Raw genomic sequence first — 15,980 nt, 5'->3', positions numbered from 1 at the left:
TCACTATTACCAACTCCTTGTATATTACTGCATATGCGTCTTGCATTCTCAATTTAGTTTACTTCCCAACAATGTTATTGACGCTTGTTTGCAAGTTAGGAACCTTGTGGTGCTTGGTGCACACTACTTAATACCAATGGATCAGATTGGATTGCATTCAATTCCCAGCAAGGTTGACTTGCAAATACAGTTGTTAGGGTTTAGCCTTTTGATTTTACCTAGTTATTTGTAATTAAATCTGTCAATTTTGCATCAAAACTCAAGTCTGCATACTCTTGTACCAAGATTTCATTGAAATGCATTCAACACAGCAATGTTTACACAAGTATACACCAACACTACATATTCTGCACCTTTCTTGATAAAGAACATGCACCAAAACATTGATATCTGAAGCCATATTTGGTAGTGATGTGTGTGAACACACTAGGACCAACCGGGACACTTTTTCCCTCTTTAGGAGCTTTTTTCCCCCATGCTAGTATACACCCATCTTGGGGTATACTTATCTTCTTTGTGCAGCAAACATTCATTATCTTTCTATCATCTCATTGTGTGCTCTCTTGAGCTTCTCCATTGTGTGTGTGTGTGTGTGTGTGTGTGTGTGGGTGTGTGCGCGCGCGCATTTTTACAACCCTATTTCCAACATTTAGTATCAGAGCCTACGCTCCTCGCCCCTCTGCGGCTGCTGCCTACCCCTCACGCCGAGTCACCTGTCTTCTTGAATCGGATCAAGGAGCCCTTTTGGAAGAAGAAAGAGGACCGTGAAGAGTGCAATACTTTGTACTGCATGTTTTGCGGTCAGATTTTCATTCCGGGCGCGTTTTGGGGGCCATTTGCGTGGTTTTTGGTTTTCTGCTAACATCTTCGAGAAGCGGATTTGCAGGGTTCTCCATCAGATTCTGGAGTAGTTTTGTCAGATCTATTTACAAACAAGTGTGCAGATACTCTGCATTTCTTTCACACCTTGCAAGTCTCTATTGTCAACAACCTTATTAGCAGCCACCTTGGTTGCATCAAAGAGCACTCCGCACTTTACAGGTTGCGTGATTACTTGCTTGGGTATTATCAAAAATGGCAGATAGTGATGTATTTCGGATGTTATCCGTTGAGGATAAGCTTGACGGGACTAATTATCCGTTATGGTCCTATATAATGCGGCATGTATGTAACACCCGGAAGCTATGGGAGTCTTCTTTCAGCCCTAAACACTACTGGAAAACATCTGATGCAAAACGCAGATATGGAGAGAGAGTAGAGAGAGAGAGAGAGAGAGAGAGAGAGATGTGCTGGAAATTCAGTATATTTCATATAGTACAAAAAGGGTACTCTAGTTCTACAACCAGAGGCTGCCTTATAAAAGGTGGACATCACCAAAATCTAGCCTAATACTTGATCCACTCCATACGGGAGAGAATGATTCTAATAATGAGCACTCTTCTCATTTTATAGTAGTCTTGGACACTTTGGTGTACTGGCCGACTGTTGGTCGGCCAATCTTATATGCTTTAAATGCCCCTTTTCAGCGCTGCCCGACTGGTGGTCTTCTTCGATCCTTAGTCGCCACTGCCGCCTTGTCCTCTGGAGCGCCTGCAGCCGCCTTGCCCCCTCTGGTACAACCGACAACACCAAGTCATGCAGCCGACAGGGTTTTTTCCCTTGCTCATCATGCGCCGGCTCCTGCCTTCCTCTCTGGTTCAGCCGACCAGTGCTGGTTCAGCCGACCCCATGCCCTGGCTCCTAACGCATGGTCATGAAGCTCCTCCAGGCCTTGCTCTAAATCCACCATTGTCCTCTTGTGCTCCTAGCTGGTTCATAGTCTTTATCTGGCTGCCTCCTCTAGATCAGCACTTGAGAAGGTACATGGCATTGATCATGCACATGACATCCCCCTCTACTAAACTTGATGACGGGAATCCAACCTGCTCTTGGATGACTGTCATCATCCCAATCCTTTTCCCGAAGTCCCTCTGTCATCCATCCATCCCTGGCAACCCTTTTCTTTGAAAGCCTGGCCCGATCTCCAAACCACTCTGTCTCATACGAAGATCTATGCATCTGTTCCATCTAGTCCACAATCCATTCCTGCCCCGACTCTGAACACTGTCTTGGTCTTCATTCCTGAGAAATGAGTCTGGCACTCACATCGCCCTTGGAGGATAATCCTCCCTTGGGACCGTTGCCCGGGAACCTATCTGGCTCACAGGACTGCCATCCCCTTTGGCTTTGTGGAACACCACCAACAAACCTCCTGGGAGTTTTTCCCGGTTCTGTGCTCCTTGCCTTGGGCTTCGTATCCATGTACTTTCCTGTACCTTGGGCCTGTACACCATCATATGGGACTGATTCAGTGTCTAGCTTTGCTAAGCCTGATGCTCTGATACCAACGTAACGCGTGGAAGCTATGGGAGTCTTCTTTCAGCCCTAAACACTACTGGAAAACATCTGATGCAAAAAGCAGATATGGAGAGAGAGTAGAGAGAGAGATGTGTGCTGGAAATTCAGTATATTTCATATAGTACAAAAAGGGTACTCTAGTTCTACAGCCAAAGGCTGCCTTATAAAAGGTGAACATCACCAAAATCTAGCCTAATACTTGATCCACTCCATAGGGGAGAGAATGATTCTAATAATGAGCACACTCTTCCTTTTATAGTGGTCTTGGACACTTTGGTGTACTGGCCGACTGCTGCTGGTCGGCCAGTCTAATATGCTTTAAATGCCCCTTTTCAGCGCTGCCCGATTGGTGGTCTTCTTCGACCCTTAGTCACCACTGCCGCCTTGTCCTCTGGAGCGCCTGCAGCCGCCTTGCCCCTTCTGGTACAACCAACAACACCAAGTCATGCAGCCGACAGGGTTTTTCCCCTTGCTCATCATGCGCTGGCTCCTGCCTTCCTCTGGTTCAGCCGACCAATGCTGGTTCAGCCGACCCCATGTCCTGGCTCCTAACGCATCCTCCCAAAGATGGTGTCTGCTAAGGTCCACACAAGTCAATGTGAATCAACTCCAATGGTTTCGAAGCCCGCCTGGAAGCCTGCTTCGGAAAGGATTCCCTGTGCTGCTTACCACGTATGCAAGAACTGCAGCGCCCTTGCCTACTACCAACATCTGGCAAGCCAACCACCATCTGGTCTCAGAAAGCTCGCCTCAATGCATCCACATTTAAGTTGCCAAAACGAAAGTGCCACAAATCTCCGACCTGAGAACCTGTCAACGAGGAGAGTGCACAGAGCTTGTAGATACCATTCTCCACACCCCCTTCCCAAACAACCTGGCCAGTCTCACGGTCCCTTAGAGCAACTGAATGCTCCTCAAATTCCACCTGAAAGCCAGTCTTGCATACTTCATGCACTGAAAGAAGATAAAAACCCAGAGCAGAGACATAAAGAACACGGGAAGCATGCTTGCCCCCCTTGCCGTCGGGAATAATCTCCATCCGGCCCTCACTATGTATCGGAATAGTGGAGTTATCGCCAATAAGGATGCGACCTGACTGCCGTTTCAGATCCAGAAAGAAGTCACGGGATGGAGTCATGTGCCTGGAAGCACCACTATCAAGAATCCATTCCCGGGTATCCTTCGCGGTGAAGCCAACTGCCTCCTCGCTCGAAGATGATGAAGCATCTGAGTCCACCATCTCTAAGTGCACAAATGCCGGAGTCTTTGCAGCTGAGGCTGAGGAATCAGCACTCTTCCCTATCCACTTAGGACACTTCCTCCAGTAGTGGCCTTTCTCGCCACAATCATTACAGGATCTTTCGGCCTTCAGCTTCTCTCGTTCTGAATCAGGCTTCTTCTCAGAAGACTTCTCCGGTGAAGCCTTCCCTTTGCCCTTGTTATTCCGGCCTTTCGACCGTTGGCTAGTTAAGGCCTCCGAACCTCCACTGTGAGGAGGGTTCGTGAAACGTTCCTCCTGGTCCAAGACCATTGGCACAAGCTCCTCCCATGTAATGGTGCTGAGCTTGCCACTCGTAATCAACGAGGAATAGAAAGCAGAACACTGAGTAGGCAAGTGGGACAGCAAAGTGATGGCCATGTCTTCAGATGATCTCTCTTTCCCAGCTTGTAGGACTTCTTGCTGAAGGGCCTGCAGCTTGTTAATGTGTTCCCGCATCGTCGAAGACTTTGCAGGGTTCATAATCCGCATCTGCACTTCCAAGGAGATCCGTTTCATGGGTGATACCCTGTTATACAAAGAAGCCAAGTGCTCCCATATGCCTCTCGCCAGTGTCATGTGCTTCACATGATTGATCACTTGTGGTGTGCAGTTGAGGAAAATAAATGACCGGACCCTGGCGTTGACACGATCCCACATGTGTGCATGTGCCTCGCGGTCCTTCCTCGTCGACAGTAACTCCCCTTCCTCTGCTTCCGGTCGTGGAACCCCGATGATGATAAAATCAGCAAGGTCATGACTCCAGCACCGACTCCATCATGACCTTCCAGATGCCGTAATTGGACCCGTCCAACTGACGATCCACTAGGAACGTGGGGAGAGTCGGAATCTTCACGTGCTTCTCAGCCATCTCTAGTAAATCTGCCATCGCGGGGAGTAACCTGAAAGGGTGGGCGGGTGGGTGGGAAAAAAAATCTGTAAAACCTGCAAGTGGCTGTCCAGCCCCTTTGGCCCGCCTTTCTCTTGCACCTTCTCTTCCCATACAGTCCAAAACAGTCCACCAATCAGCAACCTAACGCTCCCCCTCTTGCTCAGCAAAACTCCCAAGATCTATCACGAGCCTAGGGCTCGATACCATGTCAGAATGTGCAGCGGAAATGATAACCAAACTTGGGTAGACAAGAGCAAGTAGAATGCAGAAAATAGACAGCACAAGAAACACAGAGAGATAGGTGTGTAAACTCTTCTCTATACACAAGATCCCGCAGAAAACTGAATGAGGAAGTGGTGGGGGCATGGGGCCTATTTATATGCCCCTATGTGAGCAGTCGGCCAACACTGAAGGGCCTCCACGACTGCATGAGCAGTCGGCCAGCAATGAAAAGGTCCACGACTGCATACATCCAGTCGGCCAGCAATCCAGAAGCCCACGAATGATGTGTGAGCAGTCGGCCAGCCCCAGGACTGCAGATGGGACAGTCGGCCAGCCCTGAAGTGCTCCTGCCAACCTCTGGCCTCCCTCCCCACCACTGGAAAAAATGGAAAAAAATGGGAAAAAATATGGGGAGTGAGGAAAAACGATAAAACACCTTATACAGGGCAGGCACACCCACAACAGAGGCCCTGGTGTATAAATATAGACAGGAGATGACTTCTAACATCCCGATGGCAGAGGGGGAAAGCATTCCTCTCGTCTTCTTTATGTCCCCGCACTTGGTTTTCATCTGTTGTCAATGCATGAGGTGTGCAAGACTAGCTTCCGGGTGGAGTTTGAGGAGCATTCTGTTGCTCTGCAGGACTGCGAGACTGGCCAGGTTGTTTGGGAAGGCAGCATGGAGGATGGTATATACAAACTATCCGCACTCTCCTCTTTGACAGGTTCTCAGATTGGTGATTTGTGGCACTTTTGGTTTGGCCACTTGAATGTGGATGCACTGCAGCGAGCTTTCCGAGACCAGATGGTGGTTGGCTTGCCAGATGTTGGCAGTAGGCAACGACACTGTAGTTCTTGCATTCGTGGTAATGCAGCACAAGGAATCTTTTCCGGAACAGGCTTCCAGGCGGGCTTCAAAACCTTTGGAGTTGGTACACATTGACTTGTGTGGACCTGTGCAAACAGCATCCTTGGAAGGTTCTTTGTACTTTATGTTGCTTGTTGATGATTGTTCCAGATTCACATGGGTTTATTTCCTTTCACAGAAGGACCAAGCTTTTGCTCAGTTCAAGGAGTGGCATGTGATGGTGGAGAAAGAGTCTAGCTTGCAGGTGAAGACTCTTCGGGCTGACAAAGGAGGAGAATTTTCTTCCAATTATTTCGTGAGATTTTGTGCGGAACATGGCATCAAGCGGGAGCTGGCCAATACAGGTTCGCCGTCAGAGAATGGAGTAGTTGAACGTAAGAACAGGACTGTGGTGGAGATGGCGAGGACGATGCTGGAGCATCGTGATCTTCCTCTGGAGCATCGTGATCTTCCTCGTCCACTTTGGGGAGAGGCTGTGGCTACGGCTGTCCATATCCTCAACCGTTCTCCGACGACTTCAATACCGAACATGACTCCCTTTGAGGCATATTTTGGCAAGAAACCTAATGTCTCCCATTTCCGTGTGTTTGGGAGCGATGCATATGTTCACATTCTGAAGAAGCAGAGGGGGAAGCTCGACTCAAAGTCCCAAAAGCTCGTCTTTGTGGGATATAACTCTCTTTCCAAGGGATACAGGTTATATGATCTAGAGAGAAACGAGGTTGTTGTCAACAGGGATGTGGTCTTTGATGAGCATGTTCTGGTTTCCACTGTTGATGAGCCGCCACTTCTTGGAGACCCAAAAGATTTTGATGATGATTCCCAGTCCATTGTTCCAACTGGACAACCTCAGTCAGTTGAGGAGGTTGAGCCCGCAGCTAGAGATGAGCCCCCGCAGAGCAGCAAGAGACTCCGCGTTCTGTTCGAGTACCCACGTGGTTGGTGGACACCCTTCGGGAGTCAGGTGTCACAGAGCTTCCCTCCGAATGGACCACAAAGGACGGACCTCGAAGATCGCACAGAGTCCATGATAAAAGTCATTAGCGAAGCTTTTACAGGTAAACTATGCTTTAATGTCTCGTATCATGCGGGACAAAGAGCCCACTTCTGTCAAGGAAGCCCTTGCACAGGAATCTTGGAGGAAAGCCATGCAGGTGAAACTGGATACCATGCGAGACAAAGAGCCCACTTCCGTCAAGGAAGCCCTTGCACAGGAATCTTGGAGGAAAGCCATGCAGGCGAAACTGGATACCATTGAGAAGAATAACACTTGGGAGTTGGTACACCGAGGCCGTCGAAACGGTCTGTCATTGGTGTCAAATGGGTCTTTAAGACCAAGTATACATCAGATAGGTCGATAGACAAACACAAAGCCAGACTTGTAGCTAAGGGCTATGCTCAGCGGCCTGGCATCGACTATGAGGATACCTTTTGCCCCGACAGCAAGGATGACCACGATTCGGACCGTTCTTGCCCTTGCTTCTTCTTAGCAGTGGCCCGTATATCAGATGGATGTTAAATCTGCGTTCCTTAATGGTAACCTGCAGGAGAAGGTGTATGTTGAGCAACCTCCAGGCTTTGAGGTTCCAAGATCAAAGGGGATGGTTTACAGGTTGCGGAAGGCCTTGTAAATTAAAAATACCTAAGTTTATAATATTTTTTTAAAACACCGTATTTTGTTGTACGATAAGAAAAAAATATATATTATACCGGAGCCAGGTTTACGACTAAGTCTGGAAGATACAGGTGACTCTTTTGATGCTAGCTTGTATCAAGAAGCTGTTAGATGCCTTATCTTTTTGTGTAACACCAGGCTTGACATTCAGTATGTGATCTCAATATTGAGCAGATTTATGCATAGCCCAGGCACAAAGCATTGGCAATCTATCAAATGGGTGTTCCCTTAAATCACAGCTGCATGTATTTACAAACTCAGACTGGGCTAGATGTTATGACACAAGACTGTCCACGAGTGGTTTTTGCTTTCGCCTTGGTAATTCATGTATATCATGGCTCAGCAAGAAGCAACCCACTGTGGCCACTTCTAGTGGTAAAGCTGAGTACAGGATAGCGTTTACAACTACAGTTGAGTGTGTTTGGCTCAGGCGTCTTATTGTTGATTTGGGTATTGGTGAATCCTTAGCCACTACCATCTTCACTGATAGCTATGGCAGTGCGAGGAATTCAATTTTCCATGCTCGCACAAAGCACATTAAGGTGCACTATCATTATGTCAGGAAGAGATGATCTCCAAGGAAAATCAGCTTGGCTTATGTGCCAACACATGACAACTTGGTAGATTTGTTCACGAAGACTCTCCCACGAGAGAAGTTTGAAGCTTTCGCAAAGCTAACTTACTTCTCTTTGAAAACTGGTCTAGGCTCCCTATCACAGTCCAAAGAGCCTGGCACATCTCTGTACTTCTAGTGCCAACTCACCCCTTGTTCACATCATCACTCCCAAGGGAGATTTATAGCCATATTTGGTAGTGATGTGTGCAAGCACACTAGGACTAGCCGAGACACTTTTTCCTCTTTAGAAGGTTTTTTCCCCGTGCTAGTATACACCCATCTTGGGATATACTTATCTTCTTTGTACAACACACATTCATTATCTATCTATCATCTCATTGTGTGCTCTCGAGTTTCTTCACTGTGTGTGTGTGAGTGTGCATTTTTGCAACCCTATTTCCAACAATATCCATTGTGCTCTCGAGTTTCTTCACTGTGTGTGAGTGTGCATTTTTGCACCCCTATTTCCAACAATATCCATTGTTTGGCTCCCTTCTCAAGAAACTTTACACTTTCTTTGTAACTATTGCTGAACAAGCTTTCTTGCACGATATTCAAGCAAATGCAAAATAAAACAAAATGAGAGTAAAGTTCACTCTTACTATTATAAGTTTGCACCAAACTTTAATGAATCTTGATCACAACACCAAGATTTAAACTCTGCATAATAATCTTTGCAAACTTTGAAAATTCTGCACCAAAATTCTTGAAATTTGACTCTACACAGTAAGATTTGTATAAATCTATAATTAAACTACCAACTGCACAATAATCTGCATAAACTCCTACAGAACTGTAATCTTCACATAGATCTGCTTAAATCTGCTACAAAACTATTAACTACACTGAAATCTGCATAAAATCTTCAATCTACACACTTTCTTGATGAAAACTGCACCAAGATCTACAAAGCAACCAAACGTTTCCTCCAAACTACCAAGACTCTCCAGAAACTAGGAAAGTATGGAAGAAACTAGGGTTTATGAATAGATTTAATGAAAGAAACCACTAATCAAGAGGATTTAGCAAGAAAGTTCAAAGAAAATTGCTATGAAAATAGCTAAAACCCTTAGTTCGAAAATCAAGAAAATCAAGATTCTCCCAAATCTGTGCAAGGGTTTCTAAAATTTGTGATTGGATATACCCGAAAATGATTATCATTAATCTCATTGCTAATCCCCTCAAACCAAAATCAAAAGAAAATCTAAAAATTATGTGAAAGTACTAATCGAAAAATGAATTAAGCATTGATCACTATCACTCCCTAATCAAAATATCAAGATCTAAGCCAAGAGCTCTGATACCAATGCAAGAAAGCTATAGATTAGCTTACCTTAACCTAGATTAGTCTTAATTAGCTTGGATTACAAAGAAAGCTAAAGATGTCTAAAGGTATCAAAAGATATCAAAGATCATAGTGGTCATAAAAGGATCATAAAAGATACAATAGTCTAGACCAAGGTCACTTATGCCCATGCCCCAAATCTATGCCCAAGGGACCCAAGGTCCATGTGCCTAGGCCCAAACCCATACATGTGCATGTGCATGTATAATTTCTTCATTACAGATACTCAAACCACTATGATTACAATTAAAGAGTATTTTTATATGAGAAACCAACCTGCAAGGCAAGCTCATTGTACACACTTTTCACCTCAGCAACGCATGTAGGATCTGCCTTCCCATAATTTTCCTATTACATTAGTGAAAAGATTGACAATAAGCCCATGTGCAATTAAATAAAATAAAAACCCAATAGTCAAAGTTTAAAAGATTACAAGAAGGCGATGCTTCTGTTCTTCATTTGCTCTTTTAAGGGCTTGGACTATCAACCAGGAGCATTTGCTATCTTCGATATCGGTCCCAATCTGCCTTCACCAAGAAAAATTTGAGGAAACCAAGGGGACATGTACGCATAAATTGCGCAGAGAGAGAGAGAGAGAGAGAGAGAGAGAGAGAGAGAGAGGAAAAGAACAAATATATAAGGAAAATTCAATTACAAACTATCCAAAAGACTTCCAAAACCAAAAAACTATTTAAAATTTAAAAACACAGCATGTTGCTGCTTACTTTTCCAATAAACTGAGGATCACCATAGCAATCCAGGTAATCGTCCTGCAAATATTACATAGTTCACATTACTGCATACTAGAACCTAACATAATCATAAAGCACCGGGATTGAAAGTCTACCAACCAATTTTTGGTTGATAGCGGCTATGAAAGAAAGGGATTTTGGGACTCCCATAGGGATACCCAAAATGTGAGAGATCATGGTAGTGAAGGAAATCATGGACTTCCTCATGGGTACACATTATAAGCTATAAGACTTCATACATACAGCATACCTGGACTTGAAAATAAGTGCCCATTTGCACCAAGATCTGCTTTGCGGACTCAAACTTCTCCAAGCTTTCCCCCAACATCAAAAGAGCACAAGCTACCTAGCCAAGTTTTAGATGTGCATTTAAGATGCCGGTCGACAGCTCTTTGAACAATCTCTCATGAGATCGGAAAACAAACAATCTACCTTCAATTCACTTATATCTCAACTGCCTAACAAGGGTCTAATATACAAGTAAGCCCCAACAAGATAAAAGCACCGGAAGGCCTAATAAGGTTGTAATACATATAAGCCCATTAAGATAAACTCACCGGAAGGTAGAAGGAGTAGTACGCTGTCTTGCATTGCACAATCTGCAAATACCTGCAAATTCCAGCAGGACAAAATGCATGTGAAGCTTACTTCTCAACAGTCAACCACAACCCAAACATGACTTCATGACCTTATCCACAGCCTACGATCTATCTCACTTTAACTGCTAGGAATTACTCCAACCAGATCCAAAGTTTTATTTCCTTCAACAAATCAGCTCAAGGGGGCAGTTAAAAATAAAAGTAAGATAGCACATGGGTTCAACGTTAAGGGGTTTTATGAATACATTTCTAGACAAACTTACCCAAAAGAAAACCACACTAGGGGCATTTTATGTAATTTTGGAAAAAAAAAGCTTCTAAAGAAGCTCGGGTCAAAACTCCCAGATAACAAGGTTTATAAATACTCTTTGAAGTTTGAACAGATTTGATATATATGATTTTTGCTAGTTGGGAGCATTCAAAAGGGATCTAAACTCAGATCAGGCCATGACCACATCTAGCCAAGCACTTGGATACTGGGCTCCAAGTGTATGGGACACAGATTTGAGCAATGTGCACGGTCACTGTAGGTCTATCAAGCTCAGGACTGCTCCAAAGTCCAGAAAAAGCTATGTTTGGAAGGTGAGAGCCTGGCAGCAACCAGTTCAATCGGTCTGTAATTGTAGGTTTGTGCACAGTGGTGATTGAAGGCTTTTCATAGACTTAGTCATGCCCTGTGGATGTGTAAGTGCCTGTTTCATACAAACCCAATGTTTCATTTACTTCAACTGATTAGCCATACTCTTATGTTTTGATGGATAGAGAATGATGGCATCTTGGGCATGAGTCTAAAGCTTCTGAAGGTTTCCAAAGCAGAGAAACAGAAGTAGCAGCACAATATCAGTATTAGCCCCAACATCTCCGTATCAGGCATGAAAAATAGAAAGGTTATATCAAAAAACAATTTTGAAATGGCATACGTCGGAATCACGTATTTAGACAGGTCCACTTGCCCAGCAGGAGTAGTTATCAAATCCAGCATCTGACCTGAAGCAGTCTGAAATTCTACCTGGAATCGTAAATCAATCTAATTAAAACTCAATCATAATTGCTTATCCATACACCTTATATTGGGCCACGCACATACACTTCATGACAAGCAACAAGCACTATACAATCTAAACTCAGGTTTTATGTCACCAAGAAAACTAAAATAAATGTGGCAGTTGGGCTTGAAATTGCCTCATTGAAAAGGTCATTTAGTTCCATGTAGCAAGCTTTGCTTCGAAATTGCCACTTCAGCATTCTGAAGATATGGTTCCGGAGCAAGATTCCATCATTAACAGCGATCAAGCCCACCTATTCATATCAGGAAAAAATCAAGTCCTCAGTTGCCTTCCATTATTGCAGAATACACATTGCACGGCATGCCCATATGTGAATTCAAGCAAGTTCTATTCTGTAACCAAATTTGCACAACCTATGATGCCATTAGAACATGTAAGACAAAGGTAAAGTGTGAACATAAATTTGAACACCACCATAGTTGTGGATAGCAAAATAGAAATGAAAAAGAAAGCCGAAACAGAAATAGAGAGAGAACTTTTGAGGGGGCTGAAACAAGGAAACACCATATCAACAAGGATGACACAAGCAAGGGGATGGGGGAGGGGCAGGGAAAAGAGAGAGAGAGAGAGAGAGAGAGAGAGAGAGAGAGAGAGAGGGAAGATAGAAGCCTAGAAACAAGCTACTTGACCATGAGAACTTAAATCTAGGGCTCAAAGGCAAGATGGCAGGTGGTGTTGGAGTGACAACAAAGGGGAAACCACTGAAACAAGGGTAACTGCCAAAACAGGAAACAGCCAAACATGTTTCAGACCATGTTTTGGCCTAGCCCTCCAATCAGGAACATTTCCCATAACCATGATCTATGCTGTAGATTGAATGAACAATAAGGATTGCAGAAAAGATACAGCCCAATAGCCGTCTGTCAGATTGTATGAAGTGAAGTCCATAAGGAAAATAGGTTTGATTCTGTGGGTGAATGCTAATGACCCCCAGCATTTCAATTCTAGCAAAAAACTTTTTGATAAAACCCTAGCCATGTATTTCCTCTTTCAAAGAGTTTTAAACTTGCCACAGGCTCCCCCACTTGGTACGGCCTCATTGGCAATATCACGAAAATCAAAGACTTGCCTGGGGCACTCTGAACCAACACGGCTGGCCACGGCGAGTAATGGAATTGTCCATTATGTCGTCCATGACTAGAAAATAAGCTTGAAGCTGAGGCATACAAAAATCAAAGCAATCATAGAATGAGTCTTCAGTCAAAATAATAGTATACTTCACGGAATTTGGATGTTTTGTATCTCACCCACTCAATACACCATCCGAGCACAGATGCAAGAAATTTTTCGTTTTCAGTTAGCTCGTCCCCATTTTTCAGATGTTTAAGGCTATCAACTACCGACAAGCCACGGTTAAGCTTTCCTGCAAAAAACAAGGTTGCTTGTGCAAAGTTTTGAAGAATAATTTTAAGAAAATATATGACAATTAACTTACAGGCTCTACAGGCCTCTCCCCTTTTTCAAAATGAGGCCAGGGGTTGGACGGCAGCACAGGTGGGATTTCCCCTATTTCCAAACGGGAACATGTCTCTAAAGTCCCTTAGCCCATCCACTAGCACTTGTTTCTGATTAATAGTACCAGTAATAAGCTACTTATATAAGAAAAATTAAGGATTAGTTAGCGGTTGAACTCAGCCAATTCTTAGACTATAAACCCATTTTTAACTCCCTAAATAAACTAATCAACCACCCAGGTAATTATTCAGTTGCTACCATCAACTAGCTATATATTTCTGAGATTATGAAATGGAGTGAGTTAGTGTACCCCCAAGGGAGTCCTTAGATACTTGTAATAAAGAGATTTAGGGACTCGCTCGGAAAACCCAAAATCCCTTCATTACAGTTTTCCTCCAATCAACCACACCTGAACATGATTAAGTGAGTGATCCTTCAATCAGGAGGGGCTTATACACGTTTTCTTCTTCTTCTTTTAGAGATCTTCCCTTTTGCAATGAAATGAAGATCAAGCATAATCTCATTGCTAATCCACCAGAGAGATGATAGTAGAACTAGGTGATGGTTATAATCCAAACATAAAACCATCTTATTATTTTCTGAAGCAATCCACAAAAGCAGGCTAGGTCCTATCTCTGTATCTGCATCCCCAGATACACATCGTGTATTCAGAGGCTATACAATTAAACTTGAGATATTTAAAAAATTCAAACTCTCTTGTTTATCTGGACATAATCACTACTCTCTCTCCAAAAAAAAACACTCTGAATAGAAAGGTGTTTAAATGCATACCTCCTGGTACATTGTAATCAAGCATCTGCAAAACCATGGTAATAAAAAAACATAGAAGCTGTGTGAGTCTAGATACTGTTCAAATCTCTTCACTAATCACTACAAAACAAGATGTATTCTAGAACTTATTTGGAATATCACTGCCTAATCTGATCTTCCTTTCCAGCACATTTTCTCATTAAGTAGTGCAAATTTTTTCATAAGAATCAAATTAACAAGTCTTTTGAACTGGAACACAAATGTCCGGAAAGCCTAAAAACTAAGGTAATCAATCAGTGATTAGGGGGGAAAGAACAAAGTTTGATATTACTTAACTGATTACATCCACTGTCACAGATTAAATCATGGCATTTTTAAGCAGATAAACAAAATTTAGCTTTACTGAAAAACCCAAAAAAGGATCTACCTTCTCAACCCATTTTCTAGAGTCTTCTGTATAAGTGAAGACCTCGGAATCTTCCAGCAACTGGGACTTAAGTTTCTGGTAAACTTCTAGAAACTCTGTTCGGCTGGTTGCAGCCTTAGACTTCTCTGATTCCACAGGAGGGTCCATTTTTGGGTCGCCCAAAAGAGAAAAGGCCGCCCACAGATCACCTTGGCGATGGGCGATTGCAGCCCTCTGTATGGAAACAAGTGTACATTATTTTACATTACAAAACGACGCAGAGAAAGACAATTTACTGTGTTGCTGCATGTGGCCTGCTGATACAAAATGAAGAACGTGGATATACACAGAAGAATTAGGGTTACAGTGTTTTGAAGAGAGAACACATACACGACTTGGATCTGATCTAGTCCCTCACAAACAAGAGGACAAATTGTGTGCTGGAAAACAGTGTCTATGAACAAGGGGTCAGACAGCCCTCCGCCTTTTTATAGTCAAATCCAAAAGGTCCATATTTTTCTCTGAATTTTGAAAGTGGCTTTTCCTTCCTTACATTTGGAACATAAAAAGATAGAGGGCCCACTTAGCGACTCTTTTTTCGTCGCGCCCGTTTTTGGACATTTTGGTCGTAAAATGTAGCCGTCCAAAATAAAGTAAAGTATGAAAAAATGGGCACTATTTCTATTAACTTGTCATTTCGAAGGGTAATATGATGAGGTGTCTTTTGTCCATTGGCTAAAATCATGCAGTATAAGTGGAGTCACTGTGTAAGTATACTCCTAGGTGGGATGTCACTATTTTGGGGTTACACAATTTTAATAGTTCGATTTGCTATTTTCACAAATTGCTGCTAAAAGTAATATTGCATCATTGAGGTGACTAGTGGCTTGACCCGTCCTCCCTGACGTCCCTGACGGCGGGCAAGAGTATTCTTGCATTCATATTTGTCGATCACAAATCAGTGCAGTAGAGAGAGGTGTTGCTCTAGAGTCCCAAGGTCACAGGTTCAAGCCCTCATTGCAAAAGCGATGGCACACACGGATGTGTGTGATTTTTGACTTTCTAACTCTAGCCAATTGCAACAACCAAAAAAAAAAACGCTCGTCCTCCAAGGGTAAGTAAGGATAAGCCTTATATTTGAAACCCATGATGGACCCCATGGTCCCTAACTTGCCAACCTATACATAAACACACCATGCTTGCCATATATATCCACGTAGAAGCTCCTAAAGCACTTAATTTCATTGAATAAAGCACCAAACTTGGCGTAAATAAACAACTAGCATTTCAACCCAATATAATATGACAATCTCAACACCCATGAACGAAGCTTTAAAACAATCTTTGGACAACTGGATTCTCTCTCCTTAGAAGCCTATACTCCTCGCCTCCATCTGGCAAAAAATATTTAAGAAAAAATCATTAGCTATTGCAAGATAAACTTTTCATGAAAAAAAGAAAGGAAAACAATAAAACCTCACAGAACTCATTTGGTGGATCAATATTTGAGGCAAATGGGGTTTGAACAGGCTTGTAACCAGCAAATCCAAAAATTATGTATTGTCTAGTGCTTATGACTCGAAAATCTAACATATCAGGCTTTTCATAATCCACAAACATTACATGTACATGAAGTTGATCCGCGATCTTTTGTAAT

The 15,980-nt window shown here is 43.2% G+C and overlaps 1 protein-coding gene across 2 annotated transcripts in view; it reads right to left on the bottom strand.

Moving 5' to 3' along the window:
* LOC147612686 (farnesyl pyrophosphate synthase-like) overlaps positions 1 to 14,847 on the bottom strand; it is a 37,633-nt gene extending 22,786 nt beyond the window's left edge. The window contains exons 1-12 of one of the 2 annotated variants that reach the window (XM_086783253.1): positions 14,714 to 14,847; positions 14,345 to 14,557; positions 13,939 to 13,963; positions 12,939 to 13,054; positions 12,761 to 12,847; positions 11,807 to 11,923; positions 11,545 to 11,633; positions 10,583 to 10,634; positions 10,276 to 10,371; positions 9,999 to 10,043; positions 9,707 to 9,796; positions 9,550 to 9,621 (exon numbers count right to left, since the gene is read on the bottom strand). In XM_086783253.1, the coding sequence (XP_086639379.1) occupies positions 9,550 to 9,621; positions 9,707 to 9,796; positions 9,999 to 10,043; positions 10,276 to 10,371; positions 10,583 to 10,634; positions 11,545 to 11,633; positions 11,807 to 11,923; positions 12,761 to 12,847; positions 12,939 to 13,054; positions 13,939 to 13,963; positions 14,345 to 14,491 (936 nt within the window). In that variant the 5' untranslated portion in view covers positions 14,492 to 14,557; positions 14,714 to 14,847. The remainder of the gene's footprint in view (positions 1 to 9,549; positions 9,622 to 9,706; positions 9,797 to 9,998; positions 10,044 to 10,275; positions 10,372 to 10,582; positions 10,635 to 11,544; positions 11,634 to 11,806; positions 11,924 to 12,760; positions 12,848 to 12,938; positions 13,055 to 13,938; positions 13,964 to 14,344; positions 14,558 to 14,713) is intronic. The other variant, XM_086783252.1, reaches the window with a different exon arrangement.
* Positions 14,848 to 15,980: the final 1,133 nt, after the last annotated feature.

Source organism: Cibotium barometz, chromosome 45 (assembly GCF_041138505.1).
Source record: "Cibotium barometz isolate CiBa-2024 chromosome 45, ASM4113850v1, whole genome shotgun sequence".
Taxonomy (NCBI): Eukaryota; Viridiplantae; Streptophyta; class Polypodiopsida; order Cyatheales; family Cibotiaceae; genus Cibotium; species Cibotium barometz.
This window is presented reverse-complemented; position numbering and strand designations above follow the sequence as displayed.